Source organism: Numida meleagris, chromosome Z, assembly GCF_002078875.1.
Source record: "Numida meleagris isolate 19003 breed g44 Domestic line chromosome Z, NumMel1.0, whole genome shotgun sequence".
Taxonomy (NCBI): Eukaryota; Metazoa; Chordata; class Aves; order Galliformes; family Numididae; genus Numida; species Numida meleagris.
The window spans coordinates 74775770-74787894 of record NC_034438.1 but is presented as its reverse complement, the minus strand read 5'-3'; the positions used below and the strand labels follow the sequence as shown (position 1 = coordinate 74787894).

The following is a 12125-nucleotide window of genomic DNA, read 5'->3' as shown; positions in this document are numbered from 1 at the left end:
AATTTTCAAATGGTTCTGACACTGAGTGTATTCATACGTTATCAATTATTGTGATTGAACCAGTTTTAGATATAAACAATTACAAATGTTTTCAAGTAACAACGCATACCTGAGTATAGTACTTAATTCTTCTTCAATTATTTTATAAAGTGTGCAGGGAAATAGAATTTTACTGTAACAAAAGATTAATTAATGTTTCTGAGCATCCATATGGATTTTGAAAGCTTTTTGTCAAAATAACAGCAAATATAAAAGAGGCTGGATCATTACTGAAGTAAATGAGAATTCCTCAGTATTTCTGAGGTATACTGGATATATTTGTGCAGTTTTCATTAATGTTAGTTAGTTTTTCTTTTTGAAGAAGTTAACAGTTTAATACATGTGATTTTTTTTATCTGATTGCTGTTGTTTTTATTAGGTACTCCTATCCCTTTTTTGGTAGTGCAGCACCTATTATGACAAGCCCTCCTGTAGAAATCAGAAAGAACATGGAAGTTTTTCTTCCCCAGTCCTACTGTGTATTTCACTTTGCAACTACACCTCATCAGCTTCAGGACACCTTCCTCAGGTGATAATTTTCATTCTTTTTGTCATAATTATATTGAATGTGTTTTCTATTTTTCATTGCAAATAACATGTTTCTAATACTTTACTGAAGATCTTCAGTTTGAGAACTTAGTAAAGAATTGAAATGCTAATATCAATAAATATTTAATACATTGCTCTTTCAATTTCTTTTGTGACTTACATTTAAAGACAGCAACACTCAAATTCTTGTTTCTGTCTCTTGAGTACTTCCATAGGCCAGAATCACTGCATGCTGCGGCATTAGGTTTTTAAATTAAAGGTTGATAACATTTCTAATGAAGCATTTTTATTTCAATTGATATATATATATTTTGTTTTCATTTATCTTAATATATGATGACCTCCGATATCTTTGAAAGTACTGAAACCTGGGAAACTGAGTACCGCTCCATTGTGGGTTATAGCATGTTTTTTTCAGAAGTAGTGCCATCCCTTTTGATAGAGGATTAAGATGTGGAATAAAAGAATCATCAAAATAGTGGTATTTTGAAAGGGCAGGCACAGAAGATCTATTCTGTGAGTGACAGTGGTAATTACAAATGAAGGTGATCTAGGTCTAATGTTATTAAAGTTAACATTAGTCAATCATTTTCATTGCAGTATAGTTCTTCTTAGCAATTGCAGTACTGATGAGTAAGTGATGGAAAATACACAAACTCTATGAATGTAATTCCTCTGAGTGAAAGGCAGTAAGCCTCTATCATTGATTGACACTTGTGACCAGTAGTGATTTGGGAAGTTACATGAAGTCTTTTTCCTCTTGTGTGTTGATCACTGACATGAAAATCATTTTCTTGTTTCAGACTACCTCTACTGGTTGAACTGTGGCACAAGGATAAAACAACCAAAGACTTGCTTCTAGGGATTGCAAGACTTCAGCTTTCAAATGTTTTGACTTCAGAAAAAACACGGTTCTTGGGTGGTAATGGTGAACAGTGCTGGCGTCAGACTTACAGTGAAACAGTCAGCGTCACAGCAGCACAAGGGTAATAACTAAAAATTACTTTCTTTGTACAAAACTTTGAAGAATTATTTGCTTAATATTTCTCTCAACAGTGCTCAGCTTTTCCTGATTGCCTTTTTACTTTCTAGTTTTAAAACCATTCTTTAATTGGAAGAAACTGAGACTTTCTGGTAAAGGCCATGTTTTGTTCACAGAACTCTACTGGTGACCTTGTAGCGGAAAACATGCTTAAGACATGTAATTGTTCATCTTTCAACAACTACTTGCAATGCCCTTAGACTTTTTATGATAAAAGCAGAAAACAAGAAGTGTTGATGGATTGAATCTTAGAAATCAGATACTTAACTAGGATTGCTACAAGTCTTCTGTAGCTGCTTTGCCCAGCCCTTGGAAAATCCTACATAATATTTTTATCAGTGCATAAGTACTTAAACTGTTGATATATCAACTTGGTCATTTTCATACTAGGAACTCTAGAGAATAATAAAAATGAATTAGAGAAACGTTAGATTAAAACAGAATCATGACTATTCACAGAATTAGCGGAGATCTCAAAATGGGTTGCTAATGTTTGAAGAGGATACTGCTTAAAATTAAGCGTAACATTTTTTGGTAGCCTGCAAATATTTTGAAAATCAAATTCACAAGCTTTTTTTTTTTCTTTTTTTTTTTAACCTAAGCTTTCCATTTTGAGGCCAGACAAATGGTGAATGTTTTTCTCCCTTGAAAATTCAGTCTGTGGTTTCACAGAACAGAAATCCAGGACTTCCACATCACTCTCTTACCCTGTCATTTACTCCCATCCTTGTACTGAAGTATGGCTCCCAATAGCTCACATTTGTGAGACTGTACTTCAAATTGGATGTCTGAAACAATCTTTATAGGAAATAATTCCTAGTGAAGGATACTAACTGATGAACTGGTGAATGGGCTTCTTGCACAGCAGCAGGATGGAGGGAGGCATCCAATGGATAAAAAGTTTAATTGCCACACGCATATTGTGCAAACCTGCACTGCTACTAGAGTCATTTTCTGTTTGTATCATTTAATTGTGGTCTTGGATAAACTTCATGAACAGATTTAAATAAATAAAAAACGAAGAAAATGTTACTGAAGAACTTTCATGAGTAAGTTACGTAAGAATTGTGAAAACCTTCTGTTTGTCCATAGTATGTTTTCTGCACAACTGACTTCAATGGAAGTTAGGAGGACAATCCATAGAGGGATTGTACTCTGATAATAGCAGTGTTTTCTGCTTGAGTACATCAGAAGGAGCAGTGGTTTCAGCTAATATTTCTGAAGATGTATGTTTGTTTATATGAGGAATTGGCATTTTTTTTCATATATATGGAGAAAGTTAATTTACAGTGACTTCTATCTTAAGCCCTTGTTGAGACTGTAAACTGTTCTAGTAATCAGTGTCTAGATCCTCGTCTTTTTTTTGTGATAATGAAACCTGATTATGCCTTTTTTAAAAAGTAAAAATTCTACTACAACTGAAATCAGTGTTAAATCTCCAATTGTACAGACTCTACATTTAAGATGCAGGAAAATTCTGAGGACTGATATGGAGAACAGGATCTTCTGTCCTCTCAGACCTACAGAAAAATGATCTTTGCCTCTGTTTAAGTTTTTGTTGTGTGGCCTGATTCTGTGTAGAGTTGATCTCAGTGGACACTAAGGTTGATGTGTTCACAAGTGATAAAAGTTTTAGATAAAACCTGCTTTTGCACAAAACCTAACCACTAGATGGCGTTCTCAAAATGTCATCATCCGTGCATTTTGCTGTTCTGATACTTAACCCAGCTTTTCTCCTGTTAGTGTAATGTTCATTTTAGACTCATATGTTAAACTCACATAATTATATTTCTGAGGTCCATTACCTTGAATGTTGTTTTTTAATTGGTTACTGATAGAAAGTTGTAAAAACTCCGTGCAATAATTTATGTTAATTTATGAAATGTACCAATAGCCCCACTTTTCCCTTAAAGGTAATAGTGGAGAGGATTGCACTTCTTTTTTTTTTTTTGAGCAATTACTGTTGTCTTTTTATAGCTGGGATTTCTGTAGAAACTTCAGTAGTTAATTCCTGCAGCTTTTTGTTGCAAATCATAGTGTCTAGGCTTTAAGAGATTGTTCCACTGCTTTCACATCATTATTTAGTTTATAACTGAAATGGTAATGCTGTTTCTGACCATTTATAGGTCTATATTGTAATGTACTTTCACATTAGACTAGTGATAACATTCAGTTAAATGATTTATCTGTGTATTCTTTCTCTTAACATCTTTCTATGCAGAAAACTACTATTGTTTACTGCATTTCATCTGAGCTTAGAGGTAAGACAGCCAGGAACAAACTGTGCTGTTTGGACAGAAGCTGTAACTTACTTCACATTAGTTTCTTAAAGTATTTGTTTTCTGGACATTTTCTCAGTGTACTAGGAGAGAGTTATTTACCATAATAAGGCCCATCTCTAAATGGATGTAAAGCTATCAGTTGTCTGTGCTGAAGCTTCTAGAAGCATGTTTTTTAGGAGTCCAAGGATATCTTACAAAAAAATAAGGGACTTATTGTGGTCAATTAGAAAGTTATTCTTAATTTTAAAAGGTTAACAGAACTTTGAGTATCTTGATGAATTCAGTAGCAAAATGCTTTCAGCAGATACACTTTTTAAACAGATTTAAGACTGCAGTTACAATTTCTGGATCATTCTCTTGTTACAGGATGCGTTGGTTATGATTAGCTGCTGGTTAAATAGGTTCCCAATTACAAGCTTAGCTGCTTAGATCAAAAAACTTACTGTAATAATATAGATCAGTCCTTAGGTTAACGAAGTATGTGGGAGAACATGTTTGGAATGTCACAGAGAAAACTGTTTTAGAAGTCTTAAAAATCACAGAAAACCTAATAGCTCTTCAACTTTTTAATTTTATGTGTTGTCTTACGGTTCACTTCCTGTATTTTTAAGTCTGTCTTAAATAATATTCTAATGTAATTTTCAGGTCAGACACAAGAATAGCAGAGCTTTTATATGCCGTCACGTTGGAGGACTACGGACTTGTGAAAATCCATGAAGTTCTGGTGTCAGACTCTTCTCAAGTAAATTTTACATTGATCTTAGCCTTTTTCCTTGAACAGTTCATTGCAAAGTTGTTGTTTTTTTTCAATTAAATATCCATTGTTATGTCAGTGTGTAGGTGCTGGTCAGCAGCGGCATGCCACTCACACTCAGCTTCATTGTACTCCAGAAAAACAGCCAGAACCTCGAGAAACTCTTGAATACAAAGCGGCACTGGAATTAGAATTATGGAAGGAAATGCAAGAAGACATTTTTGAAAATCAGGTTTTTGCTCTTCTACTTCCTAAACAACATAATCACCTTGGGAAGCTTTGGAAAAATTGGTGGGAGGAATAGTAACTGTATTTTTTTTCTTAAACTTTCCCATTGTTTCTATAGCTACGTCTTGCTTATATGCTTTAAAGCTTTGGAGATGTTCAAAAGTATCTTTTCATACCCTTAAAGGCAGAATATTAATTACTAGTTATTATGAAGTGATTAAGTAGTTGCTATGTAATGAAATATTAAAATACCATTTTTTCCTTCATGGTTTATGAAGTGCAGTAGGTATTCAAGATGCAAAGTATTACCATTAAGTATTAACTCTGCAATTATTTATTCTCCGTCAAATTCTGCTGCTGTCTTTGTACACTTGAAACCATTCTGCTCATCCTATAAATGTTTCCTCTAACAGTGAAGATAGACATCGTTGCAGTCCCATGCAGGTTAAGAGAATGAGAATCTAGTTTGTCTTACTTGGGATATTTTTCTCAAAATTAGGCTGACTTCACAATTCATTCGTAAGGGTAAGAAATATCTTTCACTATCAAAGTCGTACCATGAGTTACAGTAAATCAGTATGATAAAGGCTTAATTCTGTTGACTGTCTCACTAGATTGTGCTATCAAAAATTTTGATTTGAGTTTCTATTTGGGGACTTTTTTCCCTTTTTTGCTTTTAAAAGCTTAAAAAGAAGGAAATGGCCCGTATGCAAGCACTTGCAGAAGAGTGGAAGAAAAGAGATGAAGAGAGAGAAGCACTAGTGAAGAAAAAGGTATGGAAACTAGTTCATACGCTTGCTGAAAAGTCTCATTATAATGTTTATAGTAGTATAATAAAATACTTTGTAACTACAACATACAACAAAGAGTCTATGGTAAGTTCTCACAGCTTAATACTGAGTATGCATTTAGCCGCAGTGATGCAAAAAAGTAATGACACGGAAATAATTTCCTTTACTTCAAAATCTGGCTAGTGATGTGTTTGTTAATATTAATGGGAAACTTCTAGGTTGTCTGCCTCTTGTAATATTAGCTAGACAGAACACTTCCTACAAATCCCTTTAGTTAGCTAGCTTTCTCTGGAGAAGAGGGTTTAATCTCACTTCCCTCTTACTTTCATAGTAAAAAAAAAAAAAAAAATGACAGCAGTACAGTTGAAATATGTTAACTTGTGCTTCTCTCAGATTCTTTCTAATAAAATAAAGGTTCTCTATCATAATATCATTAAGAGCTGCAAATTTGTTTTATATGTAAATTTCTAGACTAAATATGATCGATACTTTAACAAGTTTTGAATTTTGCAGTCTTCACCTGTCTAAAACCTAATGGTTATTACAAGAGAAAAGTTGTTTGTATGTGTACATATATATATGTTTTATACAGGTAGCAGAATATACTGTTCTGGAAGAACAGCTTCAGAAAACCCTGAGAGATCTAGATAAACGAGAACGACAGCTTTTGACTGCTGAATCAGAGGTGAATAGTCTTTTGTCACTTTATCCAATTTTCATTGCATGAGATGCATCCACAACTTTGTCTTTGGTGGTGGTTTGTTTGTTTGTTTCTTTTAAGTTTTCTTATGAAGAAAGTTGTGATCTGTGTATAAGAACTAAAATAGCAGCATTCCTGCTGGTGCATAGATGAGCACTAATAATTTAAAGCCAAATTGTTATAGTGATGCATGTTTACTGAAATAGAAGTTGCTACATTTAACAGTTGCTGAACAAGTATAGAACTCTAAATACTGTTTTCTTAACAGAATTAGTAGAGATGTTTATATGACATTACAATTTCTCAATTAGGTTTTGTATTCTGTTATACTAAGCACTGTACATTGTATAAGCATGCTTCATTTCAAGCAGTAATTGCTAGATGAACAGTGAACTAGGTGACAAGAAATGCTGGGAAGAACTACGACTGTCTACATTTTGTAATCCGGGGATTTGATAAAATTCCTGTCTTGTATTTTTTGATAGTGATAGAATCAAAGAAGATATGGGAGAAACTGGTAGCTACAACTGTTTCTGGATGTCACTAAATATCCCACATCTAGGGAGCAAGACGAGTCCTCAGCTAGTCGTGTGGAAAGGGGGTGGGGGGTGGGGGGTGAACTTTTGTTCTTACTTCAGAACATTCTCACAGTATAGATAGCTTGCTGTGTTGATTTAGCAATCCAACAGTCTCTTTCCTCCTGTAGCTCAGGTCTGTCTTTTTATAAGGTGCAGGTGGAAATGAACTTGGCAAGGGATGTGAAAAATAACAAGAACTAACAAGAAAGGCAAAGAACAGTGTATCCCCTCTGATAAATGAGAAGGGAAAACTGGCTTCAGCGGACATGGTGAATGATGAGGTCCTCAATGAGTTCTTTGCCTCAGTCTTCATGGCTAGGTAGGCTTCCCGCACCTTTTGTGTCCCCAAACCTCTAGGCAGGCCGTGGGGAGGCGAAATCTCTCCTGATGTAAAAGTGGAGCAAGTCCAAGACAGCCTCAAGAGGTTGAATGCATACAAGTCTGTGGGGCCAGACAACATGAATCCTGGTCTTCCGAAGGACTGGCTGATGTCATTGCCAAGCCACTTTCCATGTTTGAAAAATCATGGCTGTCAGGTGAAGTCCCCAGTGACTAGAACATGGGAAACATCATTCTCATTTTTAAGAAAGGGAGAAAGGAGGACAGGAGGAACTACAGACTGGTAGTCTTCTCATCTGTGTCTGGGAAGACCATGGAACAGATCCTTCTGGCAGCTATATTAAGGTACATGCGAGGTGAGGGGGGTGATCCGAGACAGCCTGCATGGTTTCACCAAGGGCAGATAGTGCCTGACCAACCAAGTGTCTTTCTATGATGGAGGGATGGCATCTCTGGATAAAGGAAGAGCAACTGATGTCATCTGCCTGGACGTGTGCAAGGCCTTTCCCTCTGTACTCAGCACTGGTGAGGCCACATCTCAAGTACTGTGTTCAGTTTTGTGCCCCTCACTACAAGAAAGATGTTGAGGCCCTGGAGAGTTCCTGAAGAAGAGTAACAAATCTGGTGAATGGTCTCTAATACAAGTCTTATGAGGAGTGGCTGACGGAACTGGGATTGTTCAGTCTGGAGAAGGGGAGGCTCGGGAGACATCACTTTCTACAGTGACCTGAAAAGAGGTTGTAGTGAGGCAGGAGTTGGCTTCTTTTCCCAGGTAACGGTGATAGGATGAGAGTTGATGGCCTCAGATTGTGCCAGGGGAGATTCAGGTTGGATATAAGGGAAAAATTTCTTCTCAGGGTAGTGAGGTATTGAAACAGGCTGCCCAGGGAAGTAGTGTAGTCACCATCCTTCGGGATTTTTAAGGAAAGAGTAGATGTTGCACTGAGTGACATGATTTAGTGGTGCTGTGTTGATGGTGTGGTGACCTTAGTGGCCTTTCCAACTTTAATGATTTTATGACTCTGTGGTCCTGCACCACATCTTTATCTTTAAAGTGGAGACATGGATTTGAAGGCTGGACTATTCAGTGGGTAAAGGGTTGGTTGGATAGTCACAGGCAGAGGATTGTGGTCAATGGCTCTATGTCCAGGTGGAGGTCGGTGACAAGTAGTGTCTGCCAGGGGTCTGTCTTGGGACCAGTGCTCTTCAACATCTTTATCAAGGACAAAGATGGTGGGACTGAGTGTACCCTCAGCAAGTTTGCTGATGACACCAAGCTGAGTAGTGCAGTCAATACAACAGGAAGAAGGGATACCATCCAGATAGACGAGGGCAGGCTTGAGAAGTGGGCCCATGTAAAACTAATGAGGTTCAAAAAGGCCAAGTGCAAGATGTTGCACCAAGAGAGAATGGCTTGAAACTAAAGGAGGGGAGACTAGACTTAGGCTACACATTAGGTGGCAAATATTTACTCAGAGGGTGCTGAGGCACTGACACAGGCTGCCCATAGAAATTGTTAGTGTCCTGTCCCTGGAGGCATTCAAGGCCAGGTTGGGTGGGCCCTGGGCGGCCTGATCTGGTGAGTGGCAGCCCTGCCTAAGGCATGGGGGTTGGAGATGAATGACTTTTAAGGTCCCCTCCAACCTAAGCCATTCTGTGATGGTTATCCATCCTTTGCTTGTGAACGAAGTTCAAGTCCCCAGCAGAGGGACTGGCTGGTTGAGCCTGTGTCCTGTTCTGTGCTCAGGACCTCTTTATACCATCCAGAATGCAGTTTCACCTGTAAATTGTGTCTGACTCTACCTTCTGTGCACAAAATCTGGTGATTGTTTGGTTGAATGTATTTCAATCTGAATAAAAATAATTACTTTTTTTTCCTCATACATGTTTGTCTCAAAACTTGCTTTAAATTCAGTGAGGTTCTGATTGGAGCGTTTAGGGACAATAAAAATCTGTGGATTTTAAAGGAGTCTAGACAAAATTATGTAGAGTTCATTTAGCAATTACAGTTTGAGAAATGAGCAATTTGGAGAGATTTGCATTCAGCTAGCAGTCATGCAGGCCAGTAACATCTTTTTAGGAAATTCAATCATGTCAAAGATTGTTCTCTTATTAAGCTCAAGTAGAAATTCTTTATTGAAGATGATTAGTTACGCTGAAAGAAATAAGAGGATGTATGAGTTCTGCTCTGAAAGTAATGCTTCCTGTTTTATGATGTTGGCCCATGACATCAGAAGCAGATGGTGATGGTATGGCAGTAGAGGTTGACCCTTTCCACCAGTATTACACTCCACGTTGTTGCCATGGGACAGATGGCAGCAGAGAGGCAGTCTGATAGAATGGAGTCCAATGTGAAAGTGCAGATGAAGCAAAAGTGTGGAACTGAATTCGTCTGTGGAGGGAGAAATGGCACCCACTGACAGTCATCTACACTTGCTGAACATTTATGGAAACCGAACAGTGGCTGTGAGCACAGTGAGGCTGTGAGTGGTGCATTTCATCACTGTGAGTCACTTCTTTTGGTTTTGCAAATTTGTACAAGTGCAGCATGCAGGCTCTTGTTCACAGCTGATGAAAACACATAGCTAATGGTGGTGACTGTTGAAAAGTAGTGTTTTGTAGCTGAGAATTTGCTCTGTCAAATAGAGTTATTGTGGTCCTCGAATATGTTTTAGTATTTGTGGAAATAAATAGGAAGTATTACTTTTGGACATATTGTATGTATCAACAGCAATACAATTTCTATTTAATTTCAAAAATTGATAATGACTTTTTGTCATGAATAAATAGCAGTGTTTTTAAGAGACTAAAAAAGGAAAGATCCTGCACCTATGGATTAATTCATCTGTCTCATTTTTAAGATTCAAAGGGTAACGAAGGAGTTGCAAGCAGAGCATGAACAAAATAAGCAGGATTTGCAGGATTCTGTGCGGCGAACCAGAGAAGAATGTGCCCACCAGGTTGAACTAGAAAGATCAAAAATCAAGCAGCTGGGAGAAGACAAGCTTCGTATACAACAGCAGGTATGTCCATTTATATATTCTGCTTCAATCATTTACTTTAAGATAATAGCAATAAAACGTTAAAATTAAGCGTGTTAGGTGGAGGAATGGTACTGAGACAAGCATATTCTGGCAGCTTGTTAATAAATACCTTATTTCCAGTTGTTCAGTGAATTACATGCAGAGATCCATCTTTGTCAGTCTTCCTTAATGTTAGGGCCACTTTGCAATGCAGTGGTTATAATTTTACTTTTTTAATGCTGAAGATCAAATTATGATTACAAGCATATGTTGTGTGTAGCTGTGATCTGAACTTTAGTGTACAGTTCAGTAACTTAATGAATTCTTAGCAATGAACATCTATCAAAATATCTAGGTAGCTTGACTTTGCAATTCATTTTATGCTTTCATTGCAATGTTGTTTTTATCACCCTTGGGTAGGGGTGGGGAGGCAGTAATCCTGATGTTATGATCTTCTGTTTTGAAAATAGTACTTCAAACCAGAAGAATCTGCACTGCATTCTGTTGTCCTGTATGCTGTCCTTTGCGCTAATGACAAGCCTTGCCCAGCTGCATTTTGTTGACTGGTAAAGAATTCCATACAGCTGCAAAAGAACTACTTTTTTGGAGCGTATTTAGAAACTTACATAGACGAAATCTTAGTAAGAGTTAAACTTTTTTTAGATGAATTATTCACTGTTTCTCAAAATAGACGCACTGCATCAGACCAAAGATCCAGTTAACCCAGCGTTCTGTTGCAGCAGAGGCTGGATTTTGAGGCGAAGAAAATAACTGGGACAAGTGCGGAAAATATGGTTTTGCTACAGCCTGGATTACCATCAAGATTTATGTGAATCCTGAGTGAGAGGCTGCATTTTATAGTTACCTGCCATCAGTGGAAATATTCCTCTTGAACTCATCTGATCCCTTTTAAAAGAAAAAAAAAAATTACTAATGCAATATCCAGTTTAGTTCACTCTGTAGTTTGTGTTGTGTATTTTAAAATATTTTTTTGTACATCTTAAGCTTGTAGCTTAAGATAAATGAGTGATCCTTTTGTGCCCATGCTACTTGCCATTCCTGATTTCATAGACATGTCTCATACTCTTTTCCAGACATGACCCCTAACAATGTTTTGTTTTCCATTGTATGAAGGCTGTGCCTTCTGCTGATCATCCTGGCTGCCTTTTTCGTGCGTGGCTCCTACTATTTTGAGTCTCTCTCAAGCTTCAGTATGATGCAATAGTTACTAATTACTCTGCATAAGATAAAGATCAGCATTTTTTTAATTTTGCTAAAGGAAAAATACTGGGTTGGTTTTGTTTTTTTGATTGGTTGGTTCTTATGGGTTGTTGGGTTGGGTTTTTCTGCTTGTTTTTGTAACTTTGGAGCCTCACTGTGGGGTAACTCTGATTGTTATGTGCACAAGCGCAAAGTCCATCTTGCTACCAGTTCTGATGGGCCTCTTTTTTTGTATATTTTTTCAGTATGCTTTTCTGGTATTTGTTTTTAATAAGGACTATTCTTGATTAAATGGGAAGTACTCTAAAGCATATAGTTTGATTCATCCTTACCTTTCAAGGGGATATGTACATACATGCTTCTCACATGAGAAGAACTGTAGAGGTCTCTGAATGTCTAAGTTGCTTGGAGGCGAGCCCTAGAATGTGCAAGACATGATTCTTGAAACTTCTGCTTTGAAGAATCACTTTTATTTCCTGAAAAGGAAGGTTTTGCTTTATTTGTAAGATTTATGCAGTTCCCTAATAGCCTGAGGTCTCATGAGAACATGCTTTGTTTTAAAAGCACTTTTACAGCTAA

General features: G+C 37.1%; 1 protein-coding gene across 3 annotated transcripts in view; it reads left to right on the top strand.

Moving 5' to 3' along the window:
- The window catches only part of CEP120 (centrosomal protein 120), a 40930-nt gene that overhangs the window by 14002 nt on the left and 14803 nt on the right, over positions 1-12125 (top strand). For all 3 annotated transcript variants that reach the window (XM_021380577.1, XM_021380578.1, XM_021380576.1), the window contains 7 exons: positions 419-568; positions 1392-1574; positions 4558-4654; positions 4746-4898; positions 5578-5667; positions 6278-6370; positions 10164-10325. In XM_021380577.1, the coding sequence (XP_021236252.1) occupies positions 419-568; positions 1392-1574; positions 4558-4654; positions 4746-4898; positions 5578-5667; positions 6278-6370; positions 10164-10325 (928 nt within the window). The remainder of the gene's footprint in view (positions 1-418; positions 569-1391; positions 1575-4557; positions 4655-4745; positions 4899-5577; positions 5668-6277; positions 6371-10163; positions 10326-12125) is intronic.